The 26,600-nt window shown below is 53.4% G+C and overlaps 1 protein-coding gene across 1 annotated transcript in view; it reads right to left on the reverse strand.

Annotated features, from left to right (window-relative positions):
• Positions 1-2,868: 2,868 nt before the first annotated feature.
• The window catches only part of rtn4rl1b (reticulon 4 receptor-like 1b), a 108,449-nt gene continuing 84,717 nt past the window's right edge, over positions 2,869-26,600 (reverse strand). Inside the window, exons 2-3 of the mRNA XM_088906869.1 lie at positions 8,207-8,658; positions 2,869-5,544 (exon numbers count right to left, since the gene is read on the reverse strand). Of these exons, the coding sequence (XP_088762995.1) occupies positions 4,591-5,544; positions 8,207-8,658 (1,406 nt within the window). The 3' untranslated portion in view covers positions 2,869-4,590. The remainder of the gene's footprint in view (positions 5,545-8,206; positions 8,659-26,600) is intronic.

A 26,600-nucleotide genomic window follows, 5' to 3' on the forward strand; every position in this document is an offset into this window, starting at 1 on the left:
TCTCCCTGCCTCTTCTATCTCAGACACCCCCCCACCGCCATCCCCGGTGTTGCCACTAGGGCGGCGCCCCTCACACACAACCTGATGCCAGAAGTTCCGTGCTCCAAGATGTGGGCTTAACAAATAATGTTGGCGGAGGCGCCGAATCCCAGAACGTGTTGAGGGCGGGGCTCCTCTTGGATCAATAACAGAGTGACGGTGGCGATCATTCACCCAGGGTGTGTTACAGCCTTTCTGTAACAGGTTTCTCTTCCGAGTTCCGATGCGATCCAAGAGAAAGGGAATAGATAACAAGGGTTAACTCACGAGCAACAAGCCGGCCGTTAACCCTGAGTCTCACTAGAAGATGCAGCACCTCCTCAAAACTGTGCCGTTCAGTGTAACTCTTCCACGGAGTGTTAGGGGAGCTAATTTTCTGAGCTGCGTGTCCTGCTATAAATCACACTGCGCCGTGTGCTCTGATAGAAAAGATGCATGTTGAAAAGGCAGGGGTTGCGAGCTTGTTTGCTTTTCGATTAAGCCTGGCTAATGCGGGCTGGCAGTGTTTTCTTTGTGACCGGAGAGGGGGTCAATATTGAAACCGCCCTCTCCCGCAACCAGGGAGACGGCACCGAGCCGGGGGGGGGGAGGGGGTGATGGAGTGATCGGCCGTGCAATTAACTGCCTGAGCTGCTCATCAATTTAAATGTAATTCCGGGCAGGTTTTCAGCCATGCATAAAACTAACTTTTTTTTTTATTTAACAGTAAAAAAAAAATGGACTTGTACATCAATTTCCATCATAAAAAGGAAATAGAATTTACATTCTAAAGTCCCATTAATAATAATAATGCCCTTGAATATCTGCAGATTTACTTTGACACACTCATAAATACTCCTCCCTTGCTTTTAAATGATTTAGAGCTGTGGGTGTCGGCCTGACTCCGAAAGCATCCTGGATTCTTGGAGCTCTCCAAACACAGGGCCCTGCCTCGTGGGCGAACACAGCCCTGAGAGGGGTCCTGATGATGTGGGGGCATTTTCCAGCCTGTTATGCCTTTCAGTTCAGGGGGTGTATCATAGGTTGTTGGGGTGCTTGTGCAGAGGGAGGAGTGTGATTTCCTGGCTAGGTTTGTGCACCGTACAGTAGCTGAAGGCAGTACAATACTGATCAGCCATGAGGAAGCAGATCAAGCCTCTTGGAAAACCTGACAGAGCAACGTGCCTGTGGTGCCAATCCCAGGCAGGCTGCCCAGGAGCCAGACACCTTCGCCGCGTGAGCCCTCGGTAATGTGCAGTGGCACGACCTCTCTTTTCAAACGCTGGTATGTTAGCTCCTGGCCTTTCTGTTTCTGTCCGTGAGGAGAGACTGTGAAATCCTAACAAATGTTTAAAAAGAGACAAACTTGCTGACGGGGTGGATTTCTTTCCTAAATGAATAATAAAGGCTAAAATGAGGGGGGGAAAAAGACAGGAATGAGAAGGCATTTGCATCTGCATGGTTTGAAAAGCAGGAGCCGGGAATGCATGTGTCTCCTGGAGGTTGTGAAAGGACGAGTGGCCATATGTGGATGGCAGATACCCTGTGAGGGTCTCACACCTCCTGCCCTCTCTCTGGCTCCAGGCTCACCCAGAGGTGTGCCGGCATTATCTGAATAACACCTTTCCGTGGGTGAGAGAAGCACGGATTACTCATGGAAATTTGGCTCTTTTGGTATTTGTCCAAAAGTAAGGAAGCCCATTTTTGCCAGCAGCCATGTCGCCCTGCAGCTCACAGCTGGCAGCCCCAACTGAAGCTCAGCAGGTGTGAGCCTGGCCAGTACCTGGATGGGAGACCTCCTGGGAAAAACTAAGGCTGCTGCTGGAAGAGGTGTTAGTGGGGCCAGCAGGGGGCGCTCACCCTGCGGTCTGTGTGGGTCCTAATACCCCAGTATAGCGACGGGGACACTGTATTGTAAAAAGGCACCGTCCAGATGAGACCTAAAACCAAGGTCGTGACTCTCTGTGGTCATTAACAATCCCGGGGCGTTTCTTGAAAAGAGTAGGGGTGTTACCCTGGTGTCCTGGCCAAATTTCCCCCTGGCCTTTACCAATCATGGCCTCCTAATAATCCCCCTCTCTGAACTGGCCTCATCACTCTGCTCTCCTCCCCACTGAGAGCTGGTGTGTGGAGAGAGTACTGGAGCATCATCCAGGTGGGGCTGCACACTGGTGGTGTTGGAGGGGATCCCCACTACCTGTAAAGCGCTTTGAGTGGAGTGTCCAGAAAAGCGCTAGATAAGTGTCAGCAATTATTATTATTACTCAGCCTCTTCCCTCAATACTGGAGCCCGAGATGTTCAGCCCGGTCGCTCAACCCACAGTGGGTTAGCAGCCATATGGCTACCTCAGATCCTCGTTCCGGGCCGGGCCTGGGCAGGGGTACGAGAGCGGGGCTGTGTCGGGGGCGGCGGCCCCGGCCGGCCCGCTCAGCTGCCCACGCCACGGGGGGGGGGACCGCGGGTGTTGCGCGGGCGGGCGAAGTGGGAAACGACACCGAAAGGAAGAGAAGATGTTCCGCCCGCGGAATTCCGCCAGACACGCGGAAAAGGGATTAAACCTCGGGTCTGCAAAGGAGAGGCTGTGAATAATGCAGAACATGCGGCTTTGTGGAAACTCTGCCTGTGACGCCCACGCCTGTTGTTTTGGAGATATTTTGACAAATTGGATCAGCCGGTGATTGTTTCTGGGGTTGGGTTGTCATTGATTTCCTCCTCTGCAGGAGGAAACAGTCATTATACACCTGCATCCCAGGCAGGCTGCTGAGGCACAATCGCAGCCACCCTGAAACCCCCCCTCCGAGAGCCAGGAGGGATCCTGGAGAGGGAAAGACCGAACACAGCCCACCACCTTTAGCATAAGAAGATATAGGTTTTTTAATATCATTTATAAACATTTTTTTTTTTGTACGTTGGTTCTTCTTTGTTAACGACATACGGTACAGATCGGTCATGGGGGAGAAGGAGCAGGGGGCTGGGGACAGGAGAGAGCTGTGCGGGACAGTGTGAAGAAGTTACAAAACAAGGAAAATAAAAACTCCCCCCTTTTGAAAGGACAACCCTGTTATCGGTAATATTTTTGTTATCGGTATAGTTATTATCATAGTCAGTACTGTTATAATTATTACTGATGTTAATAATGTTCTAGTCACTTTAGTACAAACACAGTCAGGAAATGCAGGATGCCGAACCGCTCCGTTTCCTGTGTTTTGCCCACTAGTTCGTCCGGCTGCGTCCCCCGGTTCGGACAGATGTCCCTGGGAGGGGGGATGAGTTCTAGCGTAGATTGTCTTGCCCTGGGCTCCCTCGGCGTGTTTTCGAAGAGCGCTGGACTGTTCCTGGGTCTCTGTCCCTGCGGCTCTGTGGTGGCAGTCCAGAACTGCCCGTTCCCTTGTTCAGCTGCATTCTGGGAGTAGCGACTCGTCAATAGTACAGATCAAAGCCTTTTCATTTTTTTCATTTTTTTTTTGCCCCTGCCCCAGTGTTTTGAGCAGGAGGTTGCTGATATGTGTCTCTGTTGTGTTTTCCAGCAGTGTGAGAGCGGGGTTCTTGCTCTTTGTTGGTGAGAAACAGACAGGGGGCGTGCGATGTTCCCTGGCAGCAGGGGCGAGAGGGGGTCAGAGGTCACCATTCCCCATCCTCCCCCCATCCCCCACCAGGTCCCAGTTCTGGGTTAAGAAAACAAAGGTTAAAAAAAAAAAACTCGACAACAAAACGTAGTAAAAACTCATCTGTGAGAAGCCGTGCACAGCTTCCTCCGCAGAGAGTTTGTTTGACGCCGAGCGGTGGAGGTATTAAGACGTTCCCTGTGGTGTGGCAGCTGAATTGGCTTCGGTGGAAATCAAGCAGGTTTTCATTAGCGCGAACGTGACAAAACCGACATGAAACACTCAGAGCTCCGTCCTGTGACGAGCTCCGGCGATAACAGCCAAGCCATCAGAGGGACAGGGTTTCCTTTGTGCCTTCCCTGGTTGTGCCGCCTGCTGTGTGGGTGAGGTACCGACTGGCCCCGTCAAAAGTCTGTGCTGGTCCAGGACATGGCTGCACAGGTCCGGGGCTGGCGGTACATTGTAGTCCGACCACCTGCGGACGTATCGGAGCGAGTAATTCAGTTCCACACTCAAGGAGAGACGGGAGCAGGTGCCCTCCTCTTTGCTGGGTAGAAAAAACCGAAAAGGAGAGTGAGGAAAAAGGGGACTTTTCTGAGTTCACCGCCTCTGCCCCCCCCCCCTCCCCCACAGCCTGGCGCCTTGTTTTCCCCAGCTCTCACAGCTGCTGAAGTTTGGTCCTCGGTGCTGAGCGAAAATCGATGGAATTCCAAAGCCAGAACAAAAATTCGAACAAAAATCGAGTGGCAGTGCGAGAGCCTTCTGGATCTGTGTCTTTCCCTTGTCCACCTCTGTTCCTTACGTTTGATTAGTCTTTTAATCGAATGCTTGGAGACAGTAAGCCCCCCGCGCACACACACACGCACGCACACTCGCACACACACACACACTCACACACACACTTGCCAGTGCAGGGGCTGGTGTCAGTCCGAAGGACAGCGGTTTGGCAGAGCGCCCCCTGCTGGTTCACCGCAGTATAATTGCAGTCAGTGGCGCGAGCAGGGACAGGGCTCGACTCAGGTGGCCTCCCAGCAGGGAGTGTGCCCGGTTGGTGGCTTGCTTGACCCCGCTGGGGGGGCGCACAGGGGTCCTGGGGGTGCACTTGGACTTCCTGCGGGGGGCCCCGCCCGTGTGGTCGTATTTGCCGTCTCCCGGGAACTCGGGGGCCGAGTACTCCTTGTCGGCCATCTCCTCCAGGACGTGCACCTCGTTAAGGCCCTTCTTGGGGCCCCGGGGGCGGTGGCGCGTGCAGTTCCTGGCGCGGCCCGGCCGGTGGGCTCCCGGGCGGTCGCTGGCGACCGAGGGCGGCGGGATGCCCAGGGCGTCCTCGGGCGGCGGGGGCGGGCCGGCGGGGGCGGGGGGCGGCGGGTGAGGGTGGTGCCGGGTGTGGTGGTGCGAGGGGTGCTCCTTCTTGAGGGACACCTTGTCGGCCGTGGTCCAGGTGCTGGTCTTGATCTGGTGCAGCGACTCCGAGCCGGAGCAGTGGGGGAAGTCCTCCTTGCGCAGCTGTTTGAGGTCCCTGCCGCTCAGCTCCGGGGGCTCCCGGCAGGCGACGGAGGAGACGGACCCCCGGAAGCGCTGCAGCCAGTCCCAGAGCGAGCGCGCCGGGCAGCCGCACTCCCAGGGGTTGTCGTTGAGCCGCAGGTACTCCAGCGAGGGCAGCAGCGCCAGGCACTCGCCCGACAGCTCGGTCAGGGAGTTGTTGAACAGGTAGAGGGTGGTGAGCCGCTTCAGGTCGTGGAAGGCCCAGTGGTGCACCCAGTGCAGCCGGTTCTGGTGCAGCAGCAGGCGGTCCAGGGTGCCCAGGCCCCGGAAGGTGTTCTGGTGCAGGCTGCGCAGCTGGTTCCCGTGCAGGAACAGGTGGCTGAGGTTCACCAGGTCCACAAACAGGTCATCCTGCAGGATCTCGATGCGGTTGTCCTGAAAGGGAGATAAAGCCGTCACAGTTACACTCCGGCAGCCCCCTTGTGAGCCACCTCTGGCCTGCATGCTTCTTATTCTGGCCAAATTTCCCATTGGCCTTTACCAATCGTGGCCTCCTAATAATCCCCATCTCTGAACTGGCTTCATCACTCTGCTCTCCTCCCCACTGAGAGCTGGTGTGTGGGGAGAGTACTGGTGCATCATCCAGGTGGGGCTGCACATTGGTGGTGGTGGAGGGGATCCTCATTACCTGTAAAGTGCTTTGAGTGGAGTGTCCAGAAAAGTGCTATATAAGTGTAAGCAATTATTATTATTATTATTATTCTGTGTGTCGCTGCACTTGTACAGTCCGGTTCCGTGCGTCTGTCTTCGTACTGCATGCACAAACTTTGTTCAAGCCTGTCTGTGGATGGTAATTGTACTTGAGCTTCGGTCAAATTTGAAAACCCTGGGGGTGATATTTAATTCAGACTTGACATTCGACCCACATGTGCAACATATCGTCGAAACGTCATTCTTTCACCTCAGCAATATCGCCAGACTATGTCCTGTGTTATCGCTGACTGTTGCTGAAAGCTGATCGACACATTTGTCTTCTCCTGAATCGACTACTGTAACGCCCTGCTCGCTGGGGTTTCTAAATCCACATTGAGCAAACTCCAGGATGTCCAAAATTCGGCAGCCAGAATCCTGACCAGGTCTAGTGCAAGTGATCACATTACTCCTGTGCTGGAGTCCTTGCACTGGCTTCCTGTCTCACCTATAAGGCTCTGCATGGCTGGGCACTTCAGTACCTGTCTGAACTATTATAGCCTTACTCCCCACCTCACAACCTTCGCTCTTCTAATTCTGGTCTCCTATCTGTCCCCTAAGCCTGTCTACACTCTATGGGTGACAGGGTCTTCTCCTGTTCTGCCCCAGAGCTCTTGAACTCTATCCCTGAGGATATCAGAGACTCACCTTCCTTAAACTCTTTCAAAAGACTCAAAACCTTCTTCTTTAGAAGAGCCTCTACTTAACTGGTTCTGTTCTTTACCCGTTTGCTCCTACCACCTCCAGTATTCAGTAACCCCATCTACTGTCTCCTCTCATTGTGTATTTTCACTGTGTATATCTTGTGTATTTTTTGTTGTTGTCATTCTGTAAAGTGCTTTGAGAAGCCACCTTTAAGGGCACTATATAAAATAAAGTTTGTCATTATTACATGTAAATAGTGGCATCCCAAAACCACAGTTTAATTTTCTCGCAGTGGTGATTAATTCTGTTCATTTCAGCCCTTAAAGGTTGGTTGAGTGCTCATTCATCCCAGCACGTGGTAGTAAAACTAATTTGTGAGTTTACTGCATGTATAAATGGGGTACTAACCCTCTTCACTCTTGACTACCGAGTCTATGAGTATCATGAGCCATCACCCTGCAGCTCCCAGCTGGCAGCCCACTGAAGCTCAGCAGGTGTGAGGCTGGTCAGTAGCTGGAGGGGAGACCTCCTGGGAAAAACTAAGGTTGCTGCTGGAAGAGGTGTTAGTGGGGCCAGCAGGGGGCGCTCACCCTGCGGTCTGTGTGGGTCCTAATGCCCCAGTATAGCGATGGGGGACACTGTACTGTAAAAAGGTGCTGTCCTTCAGAGGAGACGTAAAACCAAGGTCCTGACTCTCTGTGGTCATTAAAAATCCTGCAGTGTCTCTTGAAAAGAGTATGTTACGCATTCCGGACGCACTCACACTCACAAATGCCTTCACATAACCACACGCACCCTCTTAAACAAACCGTCCTATCACCTTTCACTCCTGTCACTATTACAGAGTCTCTTCTGGAGCTCCCTTTTCTTCTAAACTGATCTATTTTCGCTCCCTGGCTTCCACTACTCCCTGGTTAGGTTTCTGCCCTTGCGTTTTGGATCGGCTTCCTCGGTTGTGTTGTCTCTGCTCGGTTTTGACTGTCACCTGCCCATTGGATTTTGGATTCTAGGATTTGTGTCTTTTTCATATCCTTTTACTCTGTGGACTTCCTGCTACTATTCAGGAAGTATTCTATACCTTCAGCATTTATTTTTGGTAACAGAGTAGGGATGTTACCCCAGTGTCCTGGCCAGATTTCCCCCTGGCATTTACCAATCATGGCCTCCTAATAATCCCCCTCTCTGAACTGGCTTCATCACTCTGCTCTCCTCCCCACCGAGAGCTGGTGTGTGGGGAGAGTACTGGTGCATCATCCAGGTGGTGGTGGAGGGGATCCCCATTACCTGTAAAGCGCTTTGAATGGAGTGTCCAGAAAAGTGCTATTTAAGTGATGGCCTTTTCAGGCCATCAAAGCCCATGGGGAATGGGGGGCAAGGGCCACTTTTCTTTGGCCATCCAACACTGGAGGTGGAATTGATGTGGTCAGCATCACACTCCGGCCGGCCTATCACCTCAAGAAGGATTAACCCCCAGTAGTCACTTGGAAAGCAGGCTGAGTGGACCTGGGAGTCATCTGGAAGGAATCAGAGCAAGCTCCATCGCTTGCCCCTACCTGGGATTGAACCCGGGACCTTCCGCTCAGGAGCTAGACGCCCTTGCCGTCTCAGCTACCACAGCTCCGCTATGTAGGCGTAAGGAATTCTTATTGTGAGAGGGAGGGGATGGAGCAGTGCGGGAAGGGGGCCCCCTGCTGGACGTTACCTGTAAGTAGAGGTACTGCAGGTTGCTGAGCCCCTGGAAGATGCCGCTGGGCAGGCTGCTCAGGCCGCAGCGGTACAGGTGCAGGGCGTGCAGGCGGGACAGCCCGTGGAAGGTGTCCGCCGCCAGCGCGCGCAGGAAGCGGTTGTCGCCCAGGTCGAGCTCCTCCAGCTGGGTGAAGCCGTGGAAGGTGCTGGGCTCGATGTAGGTGATGTTGTTGGAGTACATCCAGAGCGTGACGGTGTGCGGGCTGAAGTGGCCGCGCAGCAGCCGGTGGATGCGGTTGTTCTGCAGGAAGATGCGCTCGCTGTGCGGCGGGATGCCCTCGGGCACCGCCAGGAAGTTGTGGGCCTGGCAGCTGACGGTGGTGGGGGAGGTGTAGCAGACGCAGTGGCGCGGGCACGACCAGGACAGCTCCAGACCGCACAGGACCAGCAGGAACTCCAGCCCACAGCCTGATGGGGACAGAGAGAGGCACTTAAAGACGGGCTGTCGTGAGCCAGCAGCCATGGCGTCGAAGCAGATGTCGTGGGATATTCCCCAGGAATGGTCGGTCTAGATTCTTGGATCTGTAAGGTACCAGCACCCACACGAGCAGGATGGGCCTAATGGCGCCTGCTCATGCACTTGTACCTGCCTTAGGCTTGTTATGAGAGAAAAATTAACTGCAATCCCAGGCGCTCGGACAGCCCTGGCAACAGAATTTGTTACTAGGCAGAACTTTTTATCACGGTGCACATTGTGTGCCAGTAATGAGAATGTACCTGGAGAGTTTTCCTGCAGTCGCTGGGGACCCTAATGGGACACTGCTGTCCGCTCTGTGCCTGTCTACTCTGCGAGAGGTTTTGCTGTGCTGTACCCCCAGCCTGTCTCCCATCAGCCCAGCTCACAACTGCACAACTTCAGCCCAGACAGACAGACAGACGTGAGTAACTTGCAGCCGCAGTGCTGCATGAGACACAAACCTGTTCTTATTTGCCGCTGTTTCGGTGGCGACGGACGCGTTTTGGATACTTTCTTTCAATCCACTGTAGCGACTCACCTCAAAACCGCCACAACCGAGTTTACAGATTTCAGAAAAGGTCTTTTAATGAACCCATAAACCAGTAATCCCCACTTAGATTCAGCTCAGGAGCCCAAGCAGGCTGGCTGTCCTTCCTCCTCACGGTTTTTCTCCATTACGTACCAACACAGGAGCAGTTGGAGCAGCAGGGAGTCAAACAGATGCAAGACATGAGCTGAAAAAGAGGCAAACTGGGGAACCTGCCTGCATATACCTTGACCCAGCGAGGATGAGAAGAGAGTCTTTCCACAGCACTTAATTAAGGGCTCAGGCAGCGTGTGTTGGCACATCCAGCCTGGCGAGGGCAGGGGTGCCTCCTGCTTCCTCCTATTATCCGTGAGCTGCAGTCCTGGTGTGTTGCCGCTATGCAAATGGCCCTCTGCAGCCACTCAGCCCCTCCTTAACGAGCCCACACTCACCGGCTCTCGCATATTAATTGCGCCCGGATGACGCGCCCTTTCTGGAATGGTTCAATGAGGGCTCAGGAAAACCAAGGGGCAGTTTGTAACCCATATCAAGCAGCCTGCCAGCTCAGGACAGAGCACTGCTACTGTTAGTGCACACTTGCTCAGCTACTGCACACTTACTGTACTAATGCTGCACTGTGACTTCCTTCCCAGTTGCCCAGCATCTAGAATCTTGGCTCTGCCCATCGCACTACAGTGCACACTTCATGGGACTGATTGCAGCGCTCCTGCTGTAGGAGTGCGCGCAGACCTGTTAAATTGGGCTCAGTGCATTGCATGTCTCTGCTTTTCTTTGGACAGCCATGTCAGAATGTAGCCCAAGCATGTGTCTGCAAGCCGTGTGTCTGTAAATGCCTGGTGTCAAAACCAAATGAGTATATCAATGGGTTTTTTTTTTCCTTTGTGCACCTGCTTACTAATACATTGTCACGGTCCTGCTTTTACATCAGCAGGCACGGGGCATGTGGCTCAATCCCGCTATCTGCTCTGCGTGAGCTCTCCTGACTGTGACGATACCGCTCCAACGCTGGCCCAGAGCGTCTGTGTTCCCTCGGCCTCGCACAGCAGTCGGGCTCTCTGCTCTGGGAAGCAGCTGGAAGCTCTTTGTCCGTTAGCTGTGGGTGCCACACACCTTCGTTTTAAGTCCTGGGGCAACAGGCAGCCATTCAGCTCCTGCCCTGTCAGGCGGGCTCAGAGAGAAGTAGAAATTTCTCGTCGTGATGGGAATATATCTGGAGGAAAATTGATTTCTGGTTTAAGGCATGGTTCCCTGTTCTGTCCGGATCAATGCTGCTCCACAGCTGTTCTCTCCTCGTTTCAAACTCTCAGCGTTGGTGTGTCTCCTACATGCTGCCAAATGAATTAAGCACAGGGGAGCTGAACGATCTGCTTCCTTTCCTTGGAGACAAATTAATTTTTTCGCAGATCCAGGGCTTGGCTTTGACATTCAGCACTCATTGACCTTTTGCGATAATTTGCTGCGTGCTGAAAGATGCCCACCAAAACCTTCCCTCTACCCCCCCGCTTCCTCCTCCTCCTCCTCCCCCGATCAGGTATGTCCTGTTCGCAGGTTCGACAGCTGGGAACCACGTCTGGTTCCCCTCTGAAGCTTCAATCCCTGGCACCCGCCTCTATTTCAAAGCAAATGTCAGGCGAAAGGCAGGGCCCTGCCTACTGGAAATGACACGTGGGCAGCACTGCCCAAGAAAAACAACGTTAACCGCGCCCGGATCTCGTAGCTGGGCCCTGTGGCCTCTGCGCAGGGCCCGACATTGACGCTCACGCAGGAAGCCGATGTCGGGAACGACTGAGACGTTGGACTGCGGGGCTGCAGATTAGAAATGAGGATGGAACGAAAGAGCATGGCGCTGAGCTCTGCTGCATTGTATTGAGCGTGGCACCTGCTCCTTGAATAGAGGAGCGTTAGGCTGTTGTAGTGCTCATGGGAAATCAGGATCTGGGATATTGGGCAGCTCAGACAGATGATGCTGCTGCCATGCCAAGCGCGTGTGTGGCAAGACCTGTTTTTGTGCCGCTGTATAAAGGGGGCTCCAACAAGACAGGCTGGTCAGCTAAAACACATACAGAGTCGCAAAAGAAGTGGCATGGTCTGGCATCGTCACCTCCCCCCAGTTGGCAATCTTTTTGCTGATCATTTTGATGAGCCAGTTTTTAAATTAAATTTTCTTTTCTTTTTTGCCCGAGCAATATAACATTGCCTCGGCCTCTGTGAGCAGAGCAGTGCACAGCGACGGGTTAAGTGGGTTTTAATTGCTGTGCGGTATCAGTGTGCATCAGGAAGCTGTTTTATCACCTCCATCGGTGATATCTCTCGTTTCCCAGCTCCTCGTGTGCCCTGCGATGCCTCGCCACCCGTTTATTCCGAACCCTGCTCCAGCAGCTGCTAATTCGGCTGGATTTTTAATTATTTTAATGCGATTGTTATCTGCGCATTGTTGCTACATGCATGTCAATTAATTAAATATAAAACTCTTAACTGATGGACTCAAGCAGGGAGCTGATGCTCCACAAATAGAGGGGCTAATTTAATACAGCCTCAGCAGGACTCTCTCCTAATCGATTAGCTCCGTCTCCGCCAGCTCCAAGAGCCGCCTTTGTTTTTCATCCCAGAACGCGCAACTTGGGGCTTTTTTATCTTGTTTTTTTTTGTTCTTTTGCTCCCTGCTACTTGCTCCGTCTCATCCCAGCCGATGTCTCCCCATGTCTTTCCAGTTTCGGCGCCATCCCCGCGGGCTTCGCCTTTGAGAACAGCGAGCAGGTATCTCTCCTCCCATCTCCCCCATCTGCGGCTCCGGCCCCCCTCTTGGTTAACACGCGCCTCCTTTCATCCTGCCGGCGGGAGAGATCGGCATGCAGATCGCGTTGACGAGATTAAGCCCCTGCGCGGGAATTCGAGGCTGCAGCACGTTTCGGCGGTAACGTGGTTTGTGCCGCTACTACATGAACGTGCATGTGTGAAGTCAGGGTTCGTTCCCTGCTGGAAAGAGAAGAAGAGAAACACGACGTTTCGGCTGTGGAGCCTTCTTCAGGTGGGAGAGAGAGAAGAAAATCGGCCGTGTATGTGGTGATGTACAGGGGCACAGCTATACATGCGCCTGTGGCTGGGAGGTTGCCGGTTCAAATCCTGCAGCCGGCAGAGGAATCCTACTCCGTTGGGCCCCTGAGCAAGGCCCTTCACCCTAACTGCTCCAGGGGCGCCGTACAATGGCAGACCCTGCGCTCTGACCCCAAGCTCTCTTCCTGTCTGTGTGTCTCATGGAGAGCAAGCTGGGGTATGCGAAAAGACAAATTCTGCCTCTGAGTCCATAAGAGCTGTATCTGCAGTTGAGGAGGGACACACAGGTCTGCCAGCATGGCCTGGCGCCAAGGTCAGCGTGTGCCAAGCAGAGGATTGTTCAGGCAGGCCTGCCGGGCACTCGGGGTTTCAGCCTGCTTGGGTCCCACTGACTCTCACTGCATCAATCCAATTCTCTCTGCCTCGTTATGGTGCCAGTTCTCAAATGAATGGCGGTTCGTTGTCGCAGGGCGCTCATCATCGGACAGCCAGCGCCCGGCGAGGCGCTGCCAGCGTTTCGGGGCGGCCCGTCCCTGTCCTAGCCCTCTCTCTCTCCGGCGGTAATGCCGGGCGCCTGCCACCGGCCTCGTCGTTAAGTGAATAATTAAACAGCTTGGGGCTTTCGGCACAGGGGCGACCCGAGCGACCCCCCCCGCGCGGCCTTGCGGTTTCTCGGGGTCACGGAAAAACAGCCGTCCCTGGGCTGCACGCGTGCCGGGCGCCGCGCTGAATAAGGATGAGGCAGGTCGGGGCTGCGGTCAGCCCTCATGAATAAGGCATCCCTCCCAGGCGGCGCCAGAGCCGCCCTCCTGGTGCCCAGGCCTCTCCTGCCCTGTCCGCGCGCGCCAGCGAGCGCTCTGGAGCCCCTTCTGGAATGTCTAATGACTTCATTTGGAGCGGCGAGGCCGCGGGGTTTCTATTTAGTCAGAAGCGAGAAGCGGTTCTGTGAGCCTGCCCCCTGACCTCAGCCGTGCACATCTGCAGCAGATGGAAATGAAGGCGGGCTGGAGGCAGGCGAGAGGCCAGATCGTGTCCTTGCTCTTACTGTCCATGGCCGGGGAGGGGGGGAGGAGGAGGCAAGCCTTTGTTGTGAGCTGAGCTCCTATCGACTGTGGGATTTGGGCACCGGCTTTGACCATCTGAGCGTTGGTAATGCCTTATTTCCACCCCCGCCGCGGAGCTGCGCGCCGTCAGCGTGGGGGTCCTGCCGTTGCCGCAGAGAGCCAGCCGCGAGTCTTTCTGTCGCCCCAGTGAGGTCAGGGTGCCCCCCCGTCCGCAGGGTGGCCCAGGTCTGCCGCAAAAGTGCAATCGTCACATCGATGCAGAGAGTGGGGAAATTATTTTCCTGTCCCTTCCTCCGAGGCTGGAGTGCAGTGCAATCAACACGTTGCAAATAAACTCCTGCTGCTTGTGCCTTGGTCGTGATTGATCGGTTCTTCAGGCGAGGTTTGGAAATGAAACAGAGAAGTCAGATGGTCTTCAGCTTGGAGGAAGAGGAGTGCACGTTTCCTAATTGTTTGCACTGAGATTTTTTAGCCTACGCTGCAGTAGTAAGAGACAGGAGTACGTTCCCCAGGACGCTGAGTGCAGTGTGGCCTAACTCATGTGATTTTCCCTTGCTTGTGGAGTTGACCTCTCAGCCGCAGGGCTGACCTGTTTCCAGACTTGAACAGGAAACAGGTTCTGCTGGGGCAGAGCCAATCAGCAGGAATCTCCCATGAAATCCAGCCATTTCCAGAGCGAAAACCTGAAATCTAAAACATCTGCTCGGAAAGAACAATATCAAGGTTGATTATAGAACGAACTCTTGCGTTTAAATCAGGGACAGCTCTGTGAGAGCTGGAATTATTACACACTGGTATCAAATTCGGAGTTCAATCCAATCATGGGTAATCCTTTCCACCACAACAAACTAGAAAAATGTTGTGTAATTTAACATCCCAATTACAGAGCCCTGCTCCAGGTGATTGCTTATAATTCGTGGCTGATTGCTGTAAACACCCGTGTCTTGGGTTCAGCTGCTTTCACAGCACAGATGTGGCTCACCTCACTGTTGGCAGATCCAGAACAGCGCCCCCTCCTGGGGAAGACAGTGCCTTTACTCTTTCTCGCTTGGTTGATATATTTTCCTTCAGTTTAAGTAAATGCGCCCAGGCCTTGCCACTCCCCCTCTCCCAGTCGCTCTCTGATCGATCGATCGCTCGTTTTGTGAGGGAGAGCAGCTCTCTCTCTCTCCAGCAGTCCCGCTGTGCCTGTTATCCCGTGTCCCGGCCACACTGTGCCTTGGGCGGAGTAGCACTGATTTTCTTGCTACTCCGAGTTTGACCACAGCCTGAGCTAGAGGGTAAGACCCTGGTTGCGCACTGTGCATATTGGACCGTTACTTCCAGCTACCTGTTCTTGTGCGCCACGCTGGTATCATGGCTGCCGGCTGATCCTGCTGGAGTTCGTTGGCTGCTGGCCCCCAGCTGTGATCGTCGCGGTTCCGCGGGGGCTCGTGCCCTCCGCCAACCGTTCCGTCCCGCAGCACCTGGGGCGCGAACCCGGGTCCCCGACGTAACGCAACAGGGAACCAGCCGAGTGAGCTAAAGGAGACCTCCCCCAGCCCAGGCGGCTGAGGTCCCTGCTACACGCAGGGAGGGTGCTGACGTCACCATCTCCGAACTAGCTCCGCTACACAGCCACGGCTGTAGGAGTTGTTAATCTCACTCGCTGAGCCGGAATCCCTGGAATAAAGCCGGAGACAATAAAGGATGGACTGCTCTTCCCCCAAAGTCCTTAACGCCAAACTGCCTGCTCCCGTACATCCCGCTGTCCGCTGTGAATCCGTGAAGTCAGCCGCGCCGCAACTGGGCCCGGACAGGTTTTCACGGATCTCAGACGGCTCTTCCGCTGTGCAAATAAGCGGAGCTGGTTTAATCAGCGCTCCCCACGCATGCCCGGAGGGTGTCGGCGAGCTGATGACTCCCTCCTGTTTGCCGCGGTCCTCTCGCTGCTGTTTTTTTTCAAAGTCTGAGGCCTGCTTCCTGCTGGAGACTTGGCCTGTAATTGGTGGCCTCTCGCTTCGTAAGCCCAGCTGACCGATTGCTGCGAGGGGGTTCTTATTCAAGAGTGAGAAAGCAGGCTGGCGGCATGCTGAGTAAAATCCGGCCAGATGACAGCGACGGTCTGGTGCGTTCAGCGCTGCGAATCTGCAGTGGTGTTCTCTTGACCGGAATTTGGACGTCAAAAATAGCAAAAAAAAAAACCCTAAACGTGCCATATGGACTCTGAAAAAGGATCAGGCGAAGCGTTTTGTGTGCAGTAGGATAAAGCGAATTATTGCAGCTGCTGCCACAGCCAAGCAATAAACTGTACGCATTATTGTAAGCACTTGTAACGGGGGACTCTTATTTCACAGCTGATATTGCTGTAGAGGGCGGGCAGTGTGCACTTTAGATGTTAATACCTCCTCTTTTTTTACCAGGCAGTGATTTCCTTCCTCAGCACAGGTAGTTTCACACGGCCTCCGCTGGTGAGAGAGCGCAGTTCACGTGGAACTGGAGCTGGGCAGGCTTGATTGCTCCCTGTCAGCGCCTGTCAGTGCCCGCCCTTGCTCCCCGATCTCCCTGCTGTCAGCCGCGTGTCGGCGTGCCCCTGGCCGCCTGCTGGAATTAGTGCTGACTCTGGCGTTGTGCGCAGGCACTGACTCCTCACTCAGTCTCCCCAGACAGCAGCAGAGCAAGCCCCCCCCCCCAACACACACACTTTCATCTGTTAATACTCCTCGTTAAGGAGGCCATAGCAGCATTGCAGCAGCTTACCTCTGTTACATAGTTACGATGCCCTAGCCTTATTAAAATAAGCAGCACGATTAGAGGGAGCGGGTGACACAATGCCAAGCTCAAAAGGGAGCAGGCACAAACACAGTGGCGTATGGTAAGTGAGGCGGGTTGCAGTTGCTACCGCAGGCAGTGGAAGTACTAAAGGGAATCTGGGCGATTCCAGCTCAAGTCCTTTCAGTTGTGTGCCATAGAGGATGGACATCAACCATCTGCTTTCATCAGCGACTGAACAATAAACAGTAGGACAGGTACCTCAGTCTCTTCTGGCTTTCAGTCAACTGATTTTGCAGACGGAGATTTAAGGGTGTCTGTAATAGTTCAGAAGCAACATGAGACCTGCAACATTTCAAGAACTGAGAAATACCTCCATCAAAGGTTAAATAATTAGTGCAAGTAAGGGTTCAATTGAGTATTTGGGAGCTCAGCTCCAGTCAGTACTACAGAGCCCAGTGAACTAGAAAGAGACTTCTGCATTATTGTAGAGAACCATGTCCACACACGCACACACCACCTCTATACCTCAGTTCCAGACATAATCTATATTCCTGCAGAAACCTTTGAACCGAAAGGAAAAGATGTACCTGGGAGCGTGTAAGATTGGAATGAATGACGACAGAAGCACGAGATCTGAAGAAACTGATAATTGTCTCATTCTGATCAACTCCATGTGCTGTGTGTGTTGGTTGACTGACCTCCGACCTCCGACCTCTAGAGCATGGCACTGTGTTTTCATTTTTAGCTCTGCGCGGAGCTGCTGTGCCCTCAGTCTGCAAACACATGTGCTCCATTCCCTGGATTTACTGATGGGAATGGAACTCGATCCGTGCTCGTTTTCAGACAGGAGACAAGAAGGGTGATGGTGTGGATCTCCACAGAGTAATCCCTTTTTATTAACTTGCCGTTTTTAGACCCTGAGAGCCCGCCATTGATCCCCTGTAATGTCAGTTCATCAACTGTACTGCGCCTGAGCTCTGCTAATCACAATGGAGGGCGTTCAGGCAAGTACTGTCTTTAGAGCACAGCAGTAACCTGTCTGTCAGTCTGCCGGGCTGACCTGGGCAGCTGGCTCTGTCTGTCTCCGTCTCTCCCTCCACGTCTTTCTCGTCATCCTGTGTTCCTCTCTGCTGTACAATAATTCGATTTCTTTCTCCCGTCTCACAATCCTGATTCAGTGCTGTGAAATGAAGGCAGAACACCCGTCTTGGATGTCAGCTTTGGCTTTTGGGTTCGAGTCCTAGGTGGGACGCTGCAGTAAATGCGGATGTGTGAATGGGTCTCCAGGTTAGGTCGTCCTTGCAAGTGACCTTTCTAGTTAAAGAAAGGAGTGAAAGGAAACAAACCTAAGAGCCTCGTTAATCACGGATCCAAGCACACACACACACACACATGAAAGACCCTCTTCCAGTCTCCATCTCCCTTCCTTCCTGATCTCTCTGTGTCTGTGCCAGCAGAGCTGCAGGGACAGGCCCGTCAGCGTACTGTAAATGTGTTAAGGAAGTTCTGTCGAGATTGTTGTTCACCTGGCTTTTGAGCTGTCATTGACGCTATGCCGAAAACTGACCCCTGCGTTGCTATACTCAGAGCTGCAGGGCTCTGTCTCATGAACCCGGCACTACCTGTTTCTTAAATCTCTCGCACTGGAGCTCGCTGGGAAGCCCTATATCTTACCCCCACCTGTCCGGGGGCTGCCTGCCCGTCTGTGTGCCTCTCCTGGCACTTCACTCAATACTACCACACCTGTGCCCACCTGCTGAACCCCTGAGAGGAACGAGGAACTCGGTCAGTCGGTGTTCAGTTTCTAAGCAGCTGAGATGGAGAGCAGCACCTGGACACACTTTGGCAAGAGGTACAGTAGGGTTTCAGGTTGCTGGCGCACAGGGCAGAGACTGTGGTCAGTTCTGCTCACAATTTCCCAAACAACAATGTCCTAGATCTGACTGCCATCCTTCTGCATGCGGGAAACCAGTAGGGCAAACTGGGAGAGAATCATGGGAGCAGACTGTACAGGCCTCAGGCTTGACAGTCATGAGCAGGAATCTGGGTGGCTGTCTCGGCCGCAGCAACCAGCACAGGCTGTCGAGGTGTGGGAAGGAGTATGGAGCTCCCTGATGTTGCCACTACATCTGCATTACAGCACGGCTCAGAATTTCCATCCTTTCTCGTGAACAGGTTTTGTTTTCTGTTCATTTGCTCGCGTGTCTGTTGCTCAGTGACTGCCGGATTACTTGCATATGCTGTTAATTATCTCCCTCACACCTGCAGCTCCATCAGCCCGATCTCGGGAAAGACAGGTGATCGGTATTATCGATCGGGGAGCGTCTGTGCAAATTAGGACACAGCTCTCATTACCGAGAGGCAATTAAGGTAACTAGGTGTGATCACACAAAAAAATCTCAACGGAAACTGAATTCCACCGTGCATCGACTCAAATCATGAACCATTGTTATTGTAGCGTCAAATATCGTTAACTAAGCTCCAGTTTCAGTTAAAAAAGGGATAAATGCTGAATTCACAAAGTTTTTTTTTAATGTGTTTAAGGCACCTTTGTAAATCTGTTCCAGGAGTTAGTGGGCCATATGGCCATTCTAATTGATAATCAGTTAATCCCATTATGCTTTATTTCATAGAGCACCTCAAAGTTCTCTACATTGTCAAATTACCAAAGAGGAAAACGAGTATTATTGCGTCCTAAATGAAATGCCACACACAGATTGTAATCTCTTTAGTCTGGAACAGTGGTCATTAGATGGCGACTTGATTTGGGTATTCACAGACCTGAGAGGGCTTGACTAAAGCAATCCAGGGAGTATCTTTACAGTCAGTAATAATGTTAGGGGCTCGGGGTAATTTCGTTTAGGAGCATTTCTGCAGAGGAAACATGAGGAGCTTCTTCACACTGCGTGATGGGGGCCTGGAACGAGCTGCCCAACTGCTGTTGTTGAAACTTGACTCCAGTGGATCCTGTTGTGGACATGCTTGGGGGGGACTTTGTAGGGCAAGATCTGTAAGTCCCTGCTTCATGTAATCTTGAAAGCAAGCAAACAACGACACCAGGTAATCCGCTCCGAGCTGGCAGCGTCTCTGTGGGGCGTGTGCACCTCGTGGGCACTCTCTGTGGGGCGTGTGCACTCTCTAGGGTGTGTGCACTCTCTGTGGGGCATGTGCACCCTGTGTGCACTCTCTGTGGGGCATGTGCACCCTGTGTGCACTCTCTGTGGGGCGTGTGCACCTCGTGGGCACTCTCTGTGGGGCGTGTGCACCCTGTGTGCACTCTCTGTGGGGCGTGTGCACCCTGTGTGCACTCCCTGTGGGGTGTGTGCACACCATGTGCACTCTCTGTGGGGCGTGTGCACCCTGTGTGCACTCTCTGTGGGGCGTGTGCACCCCATGTGCACTCTCTGTGGGGCGTGTGCACCTCGTGGGCACTCTCTGTGGGGCGTGTGCACCTCGTGGGCACTCTCTGTGGGGCTTGTGCACTCTCTGGGGCGTGTGCACTCTCTGTGGGGCGTGTGCACCCTGTGTGCACTCTCTGTGGGGCATGTGCACCCTGTGTGCACTCCCTGTGGTGTGTGTGCACCTCATGGGCACTCTCTGTGGGGCTTGTGCACTCTCTGGGGCGTGTGCACTCTCTGTGGGGCATGTGCACCCTGTGTGCACTCTCTGTGGGGCATGTGCACCCTGTGTGCACTCCCTGTGGTGTGTGTGTACACCATGTGCACTCTCTGTGGGGCGTGTGCACCCTGTGTGCACTCTCTGTGGGGCGTGTGCACCTCGTGGGCACTCTCTGTGGGGCTTGTGCACTCTCTGGGGCGTGTGCACTCTCTGTGGGGCATGTGCACCCTGTGTGCACTCTCTGTGGGGCATGTACACCCTGTGTGCACTCCCTGTGGGGTGTGTGCACACCATGTGCACTCTCAGTGGGGTGTGTGCACCCTGTGTGCACTTTCTGTGGGGTGTGTGCACACCATGTGCACCCTCTGTGGGGCGTGTGCACCCTGTGTGCACTCTCTGTGGGGTGTGTACTCCCTGTGTGCACTCTCTGCGGGATGTGTGCACCCCCGAGCCTCTTGGCCAGGCAGATCCCAAGGCTTTAGTGCAGCTGGAGCTGGGGAGAAATCTGCCCTCAAACCCAGGTGGGCAGAGAGACTGTGAAACACACAGATACTGCTCTATCTACTGATGCAGCGCCAGCAGGAACAGCAGGCTTTTGCCTTAACCAAGCTCCACAGAGTCTAAACCAGCATGGCCTGAGACTAAGGCGGTGAATGAACAGAGATTTCCCCCGATCCCCGGCTCAGTAGGCCTTGACAGCAGCTGCTGGGCTCGCTCACGATTCAGAGTGCGGGGGAGTGCTGGCGAGCAAGCGAGCACAGGGCCCAGTGCTGGAACACAGGAAGGGCTGCCCAACACCCACAGAGCTAAAGGCAGCCTTGAAAACATGTCAGGCAAGCCTTCTCCCCAGAGCTGGCCCTGTGCAACACCGCGCTCCACTCTGCCCCCAAGCTCCCTGCCCGTCTCTCTGCGGGCATCCCTGGTCTCTGCCCGTCAGCGGACACAGACCAGCGTCGGAGGACGGGATCAGAAGTTCACAGACCCTCAGAGAGAAGGAAAGAGAGGAGACAGTTCCTTCGAGACAGATGGAGACTGAGTTGCGGGGGGGGAGTTCTTTGCAGCACAGAGAGTTAGGAAGCAGTGATACTGTACATTCAGTGGCAAAAATATTAGGAAAACCCCAGTGAACAACACTCGTTTTTGAGATATTTTCAGTTTGGCCCCTATTGTTCCTAATATTGCGGCTAGTGACTGCAGGAGCCTTGGCTGTCACATCACGACAGACACACTGTAGCTGAGCTCCACGCCAGCCCTCTGTGTTGGCCGTGTGGACAGAGTTCTGTATTTTTGGCAGCGCTTGCTCACGTTGGCATGCCAGTAAAGAGCTGCTGCAACCTGAGAGAGACGGGACAGCAGCTTTGAAATGGAGCCCCGGGTTGAGAGAGTGAGGAACGTGAGACTGATAATAATCGCATTTGCTTTTGAAAAAAAAATCTATTCCCTACCCCAGGTTCTTTTCCCTATCTCGTTTTGTTATCTGTGCCTGTTTTAATTCCAATTCTTTTCAGTGCTCTGGCTCTGCTGAGCAGAAATATGCAGTGAGAGTGAAAGAGCAGCAGGTGTGTCACAGAGAGTGAGAGGGTAGCAGGTCTGTAGGAAAGCGAGAGGGCAGCAGGTCTATCAGGAGACTGAGTGCGGAGAGTGAGAGGGCAGCATGTCTGTCAGGAGAGTGAGAGGGCAGCAGGTCTATCAGGAGAGTAAGAGGGGAGAATGAGAGGTCAGCAGGTCTGTCAGGAGAGTGAGAGGGCAGCAGGTCTATCAGGAGACTGAGTGAGGAGAGTGAGAAGGCAGCAGGTCTATCAGGAGACTGAGAGAGGAGAGTGAGAGGGCAGCAGGTCTGTCAGGAGACTGAGAGAGGAGAGTGAGAGGGCAGCAGGTCTGTCAGGAGAGTGAAAGAGGAGAGTGAGAGGGCAGCAGGTCAATCAGGAGACTGAGTGAGGAGAGTGAGAGGGCAGCAGGTCTGTCAGGAGAGTGAAAGAGGAGAGTGAGAGGGCAGCAGGCCTGTCAGGAGACTGAGAGAGGAGAATGAGGGTAGCAGGTCTATCAGAGCCAGTATTAGGACAGACAGACGGAGGGTGAGGACAGGCTTGGAAAGTGTGCCGTGTTGCTGTACATCTGGGCTCCTCTGCAAGGTGAGGTGAACAGACAGCAGCCTCACATCGGAGACATTTGTAACTTTGATTGGGGAGAACTGGGGGATTTTACTGAAAGGTCGCCTTTATTTGCAGTGATCTATAACAGCATTAAAATGTCAATATTTGAAATACATCAGAGTGGCCCTGCAGAGTTCATTTACCCACTGCCTGGCTATCAATCAATAACTACCCTAACAATAGCTGATTATTTTCCTGAAAGGAAGAAGGAAATCTAAAAAAAATAGCAACAACAACTGCACTAAAACACAGATCACCCCAGCAAAATCACATTAATTTAAAAAATAACGATTTGGCTCTGTCTGGCTATCTCTGCTGGGCCGTCACGCCGAGCGGTGTGAATTGGGGCGAAGGCAGGGCAGGCCAGGGCTGATGGCTTTCAGCTCTTATCGATCCTCCCCCTCCCGATCTGCCCGGCCTGCACACCTCGGGGCGGTGCGAGGCTCAGACATCCCTTGGAAAGGCCGCGACCTTCTGCCTCGTGTGGCAGTGCCAGCTCCGCTCGGCGGGGAAGAGGGAGAAGGAGCCCAGAGCATGCTGTCACTCCTAAATTCTTTGCAAGGGGAGGGGTGGTCCCTGCTGAGCTCAGGCAGGAGATGGAGAGGAGGCCGTGGCTTCACCAAGGGGGATGGTTAAGTTGTGAGTTTCCTAGTTCGCCTATCTGTCGGAGAGCCGGCTGGGTTATATCCTGCCTCGGGCTCCTGGGCACCATGGGGTCTGTCCACCCCCGGTGATCATGGGGTCGGGGATGGAGCAAAGACACGACTCCGGCCCTGGGTGGCCAGAACAGAGGCCCTGTGCTCCACAGCAATGGTGTGTTTTCACCCGTTCACAATCGTTTGCCCCCCGCCTGCTGCAGCCTGATCCAGGTTCACCAGTGAGGGCCGCAGCCGGCCGGCATCGTGCTCGGTTTCACTGCAGGAGACGATGAACGCTTGACGTTTGAGGCGAACCTGCGGGTGATCTGCTGCAGCCGGGCAGCGGGCCTCCCAGACGGCAGGGCTCTGCTGCTCTGTGCTGTAAGGCGATTGCAGCTTTTCACCCCCGTGTTGCTTTCGGGGAGGAAGAGCCGACAGATGCTCCAGTTCTCCGGAAGAGCTGGAGAGAGGAACGGGGGCGCGGAGGTGTGCCAGGGCCTCAAGCCAGAACTGCTGGGATCAGGAAGAAGAGCCGCGGATGGCTCCGAAGCCTCCCAGACACGCGGGTCTTAACGTATGCCAACATGAGCCCTAGCCCCTTGAGTCTACAGGTAATCAGTCTGCCTGCACTCTCATTGAAAACACAACTGCAGCAATCATTTGCACGGTGTAGGTGCCTGTTGAGACAGCAGGCTTTGGGCCTTATCCAGCTTGGAACTCCTCAGGCCTCTGGAACCAGGTGTGATCCAGCCACACTCTGCGAGAGGGTGTTCTCGGATGGGTGCCCATGAACAGGCATCTCCGCTTGCGTAAAGTTAGAAACAAAAGAGAAAAGAAGAGTTCTCCTGCTCAGAGCTTTTGAATGAAGACTAATTTGCTCAATGGACGTTACTAACTGGAGCTCGGGAAGGATAACAACAGCAAGTCAATCTCACACAGCTGTTCCTAATCACAATCATTAGGGAAATTAGCTCTATACAGTGTGTCCAACGCAAACACCTGCCCCTTGGTTCACTCACTCTGAATGGGGTTCGAGCCCCTCGTCCTGTGTCCAGGAGGCTGTCCATTAACCATGCGGGTTAAGTCAAACTTACATCAGTCATTCACAAAGCATCTAATTCTTGGATGTGATTGTCCCTAGTGAAGTTATTTCAGCAGTATTTTAGCAAATAAACATTGTCTGTTTTCAAGCTACCTAAAGGAGTAGATCTCCCCCAGATGAAAGCGGTCTAGCTGACCCGTGCCTGGTGCAGACCTGGTGTGCTGGTGTGTGTTGGTATGTACTAGTGGGAGCCGGTGTGTACTGTTATGTGCTGGTTTTAGCTTGTGTGTGCTGGTATGTACTAGTGTGTTCTGGTGTGAGCTGGTATGTACTAGTGTGTTCTAGTGTGTGCTGGTGTGTTCTGGTGTCTGGTGTGTACTAGAGTGTACTGGTGTGTGCAGGCATGTGCTAGTGTGTACTGGTATATGCTAGTGTGAGCTGGTGGGTACTGGTATGTGCTGGTTTTAACTTGTGTGTACTAGTGTGTTCTGGTGTGTACTAATATGTGCAGGCGTGTGCTGGTGTGTGCAGACATGTGCTAGTGCGTGCTGGTATATACTAGTGTGTTCTGGTGTGTGCAGGTGTGTGCTGGTGTGTACAAGTGTGTGCAGGCGTGCTGGTGTGTGCAGGTGAATGCAGGCGTGTACTGGTGTGTGCAGGCATGTGTTGGTGTGTACAAGTGTGTACTGATGTGTGCAGGCGTGTGCAGGTGTGTACAAGTGTGTACTGATGTGTGCAGGCATCCTTTCATTTCTCCTGCTCTCATTGAAGGCATTTATTTCTCCTACTCACTTTATTACTGAAGAATAATAGGTGCAAAACCAGCACTTAAGCAAAGTCAAGCACAATCATCCTTCAGTGCTCGAGCTGCTTGTAATTACCTTGACGAGATAGATAATTTGTTTTATTTTGGCTGCCTTTGAATACGAAGCAGAATCTGCTTAAATTCGCTGAGGTTCCACATCCCTACTCACCATCTCCTCTGCATGCCTCTTTCCTCCCTCCTCTGTACCGCCTCCCCTCTCTTTGCATACAGAAGAAGTGACCGCAATTCAGGTATCTGGCCAGTCACCCCTCCTCTCCCTCTCTCTTGCCCTCTGCCCTTCGTACAGGAATTCAGTCTGCCCTTCCCGCACTCTCGCCTCCGGGATTTAATTTGTCTTTCACTTGAGCTCGGGCGGCCGAGGCCGAGCCCTTCTGCTCAGAAGTCCAGTCTGAGTCTGGGCTGGTTCACGAGCTGAGGGACCCAGATTCTTGTGCCGGTTGGCTGTGCAGCAGTGATGTCAGCGACACACACACATCGCTCCTCCAATCAGTGCTGACTCGGCTGGTCCGCTGTGCCAGCGGGAGTTCAGCCCTGCAGTGGGCACGTCGGAGGAAAGGGACACAGCTTTAAGCCGATTCGTAAGGGCTGATTTAAGACTGGGAGAAAAACAGAAACCAGATGGCTGAAGCAAGTCTTAGCTCACACTCTTTTTTCACACTGCTTGTAAGGGAGCTCCTGCTTGTATACATCTCTGCATGTCTTGATCTGTTTAAACCAGTGGAGTAACTGTTACTGTACTGTATGTCCCAGCTCCTGCCTTGTACTCTAAGGAGTTGGGGCTTCAGATTCCAGGCCTAAAACTGCTCTTTCAGCTGTCACGCTGCCTCTCTTTGGAACCTCTTTTGAGACTTTTCCCTTTGAGCTCCAGTTCCGAGTTTTGTACTGTAAATGTCTTGGGATCAGGTCTCAAGGAAAGCGCTGTAGAAATCTGTACTGTGTCGTGCCATATTCCATTACATATCTACCCCCGCCTCCCTCTCTCCCCTTCCTGTCTCCTATCTCCTCTCTCCCTGTGAGCTGTGACCTTGCTGGGAGGATCTCAGTTGTAACTCCTTTTCCCCCGTCAGATTAGCCAAGATCTCTGCCTCTCAGGGGCTCCTGCCTGCACTCTGTGCTGCCGCCCAGACCTCCTGCTCTTTATTCACAGAGATTAGAGGCCGGGGCTGCAAATTGCGTTCACAGCCCTGCAGTGAAACAGTAAATCCTGCCTCGTTCAAGGGGACATGCTGGGTTTCGGCATCGGAGCTAAATACACTTGAAAATTAAAACTCTAGAGCCAATCCCCTCTATAACAACAACGCTTCGCTCTGCTGCTGCTCCTAATGTGTTTTTTATGGGCACCTTGTTTAGCTGCAAAGAAACGTTATTTTCTGTTGTTGGCCGGCTTTTCCCCCTCCTCCCCTGTTTTGCTTTTTCCTCGTGCTTGTGGTTAGGAACGGATCGAGCCCGTTTGGGCGATGGGCGGACACGACACGCGTAGGGAAACGAGTTCGATCGCGGGCAGGGGCACAGTGTTTGAGCCGCTCGGTTTTGCAGCTGCGGAGCGAGAGGTTTCTGCAGGGGCGGCCGTGTGATCTGGGATCCCCCACCGATCCCCGATCCCTGTCGCACCCTCTCCCGGCTCACGGACTGGGTGCAGGAGGAGGCTGCATCCCAAAGTGCATCAATTAAAAGAGCTCAAGACGGGCAGAACACTTAATGGCTTCCAATTCTATTCTAGGCTTCGGCACTGCTGCTAAGATTGCCGTCTCTAAGATAGCAAACTCTTCAGCAGACCAAGGTCAAGCAGGTCTATCAGCTTGGCCTCTGCTGCCATCCCAGAAAATGCATGAATTGGTTCCATTCTCTGGGACAAAAGACTAATTCACTTCAATAAACAATTGTCAATTTAACTTGACTTATCAGTGATGCTGTGTTTACCTTATCAAACCCCACTGCAGCGCGCAGTAGTGAAGACTCGAGCAGGGTGGTATTATTAATATCTAGGGGCGGAGCGGTGTCTCTGTGGCTCAGGATCTGCGCCTGTGGCTGGAAGGTTGCCGGTTCAAATCCCACAGCCGGCAGAGGAATCCTACTCCATTGGGCCCCTGAGCAAGGCCCTTCACCCCAACTGCTCCAGGGGCGCTGTACAATGGCTGACCCTGTGCTCTGACCCCCAGCTTCTCTCTCTGTCTGTGTGTTTCATGGAGAGCAAGCT

The sequence above is a fragment of the Atractosteus spatula genome, chromosome 27, assembly GCF_055471065.1.
Source record: "Atractosteus spatula isolate fAtrSpa1 chromosome 27, fAtrSpa1.hap1, whole genome shotgun sequence".
In the NCBI taxonomy this organism is placed as follows: Eukaryota; Metazoa; Chordata; class Actinopteri; order Semionotiformes; family Lepisosteidae; genus Atractosteus; species Atractosteus spatula.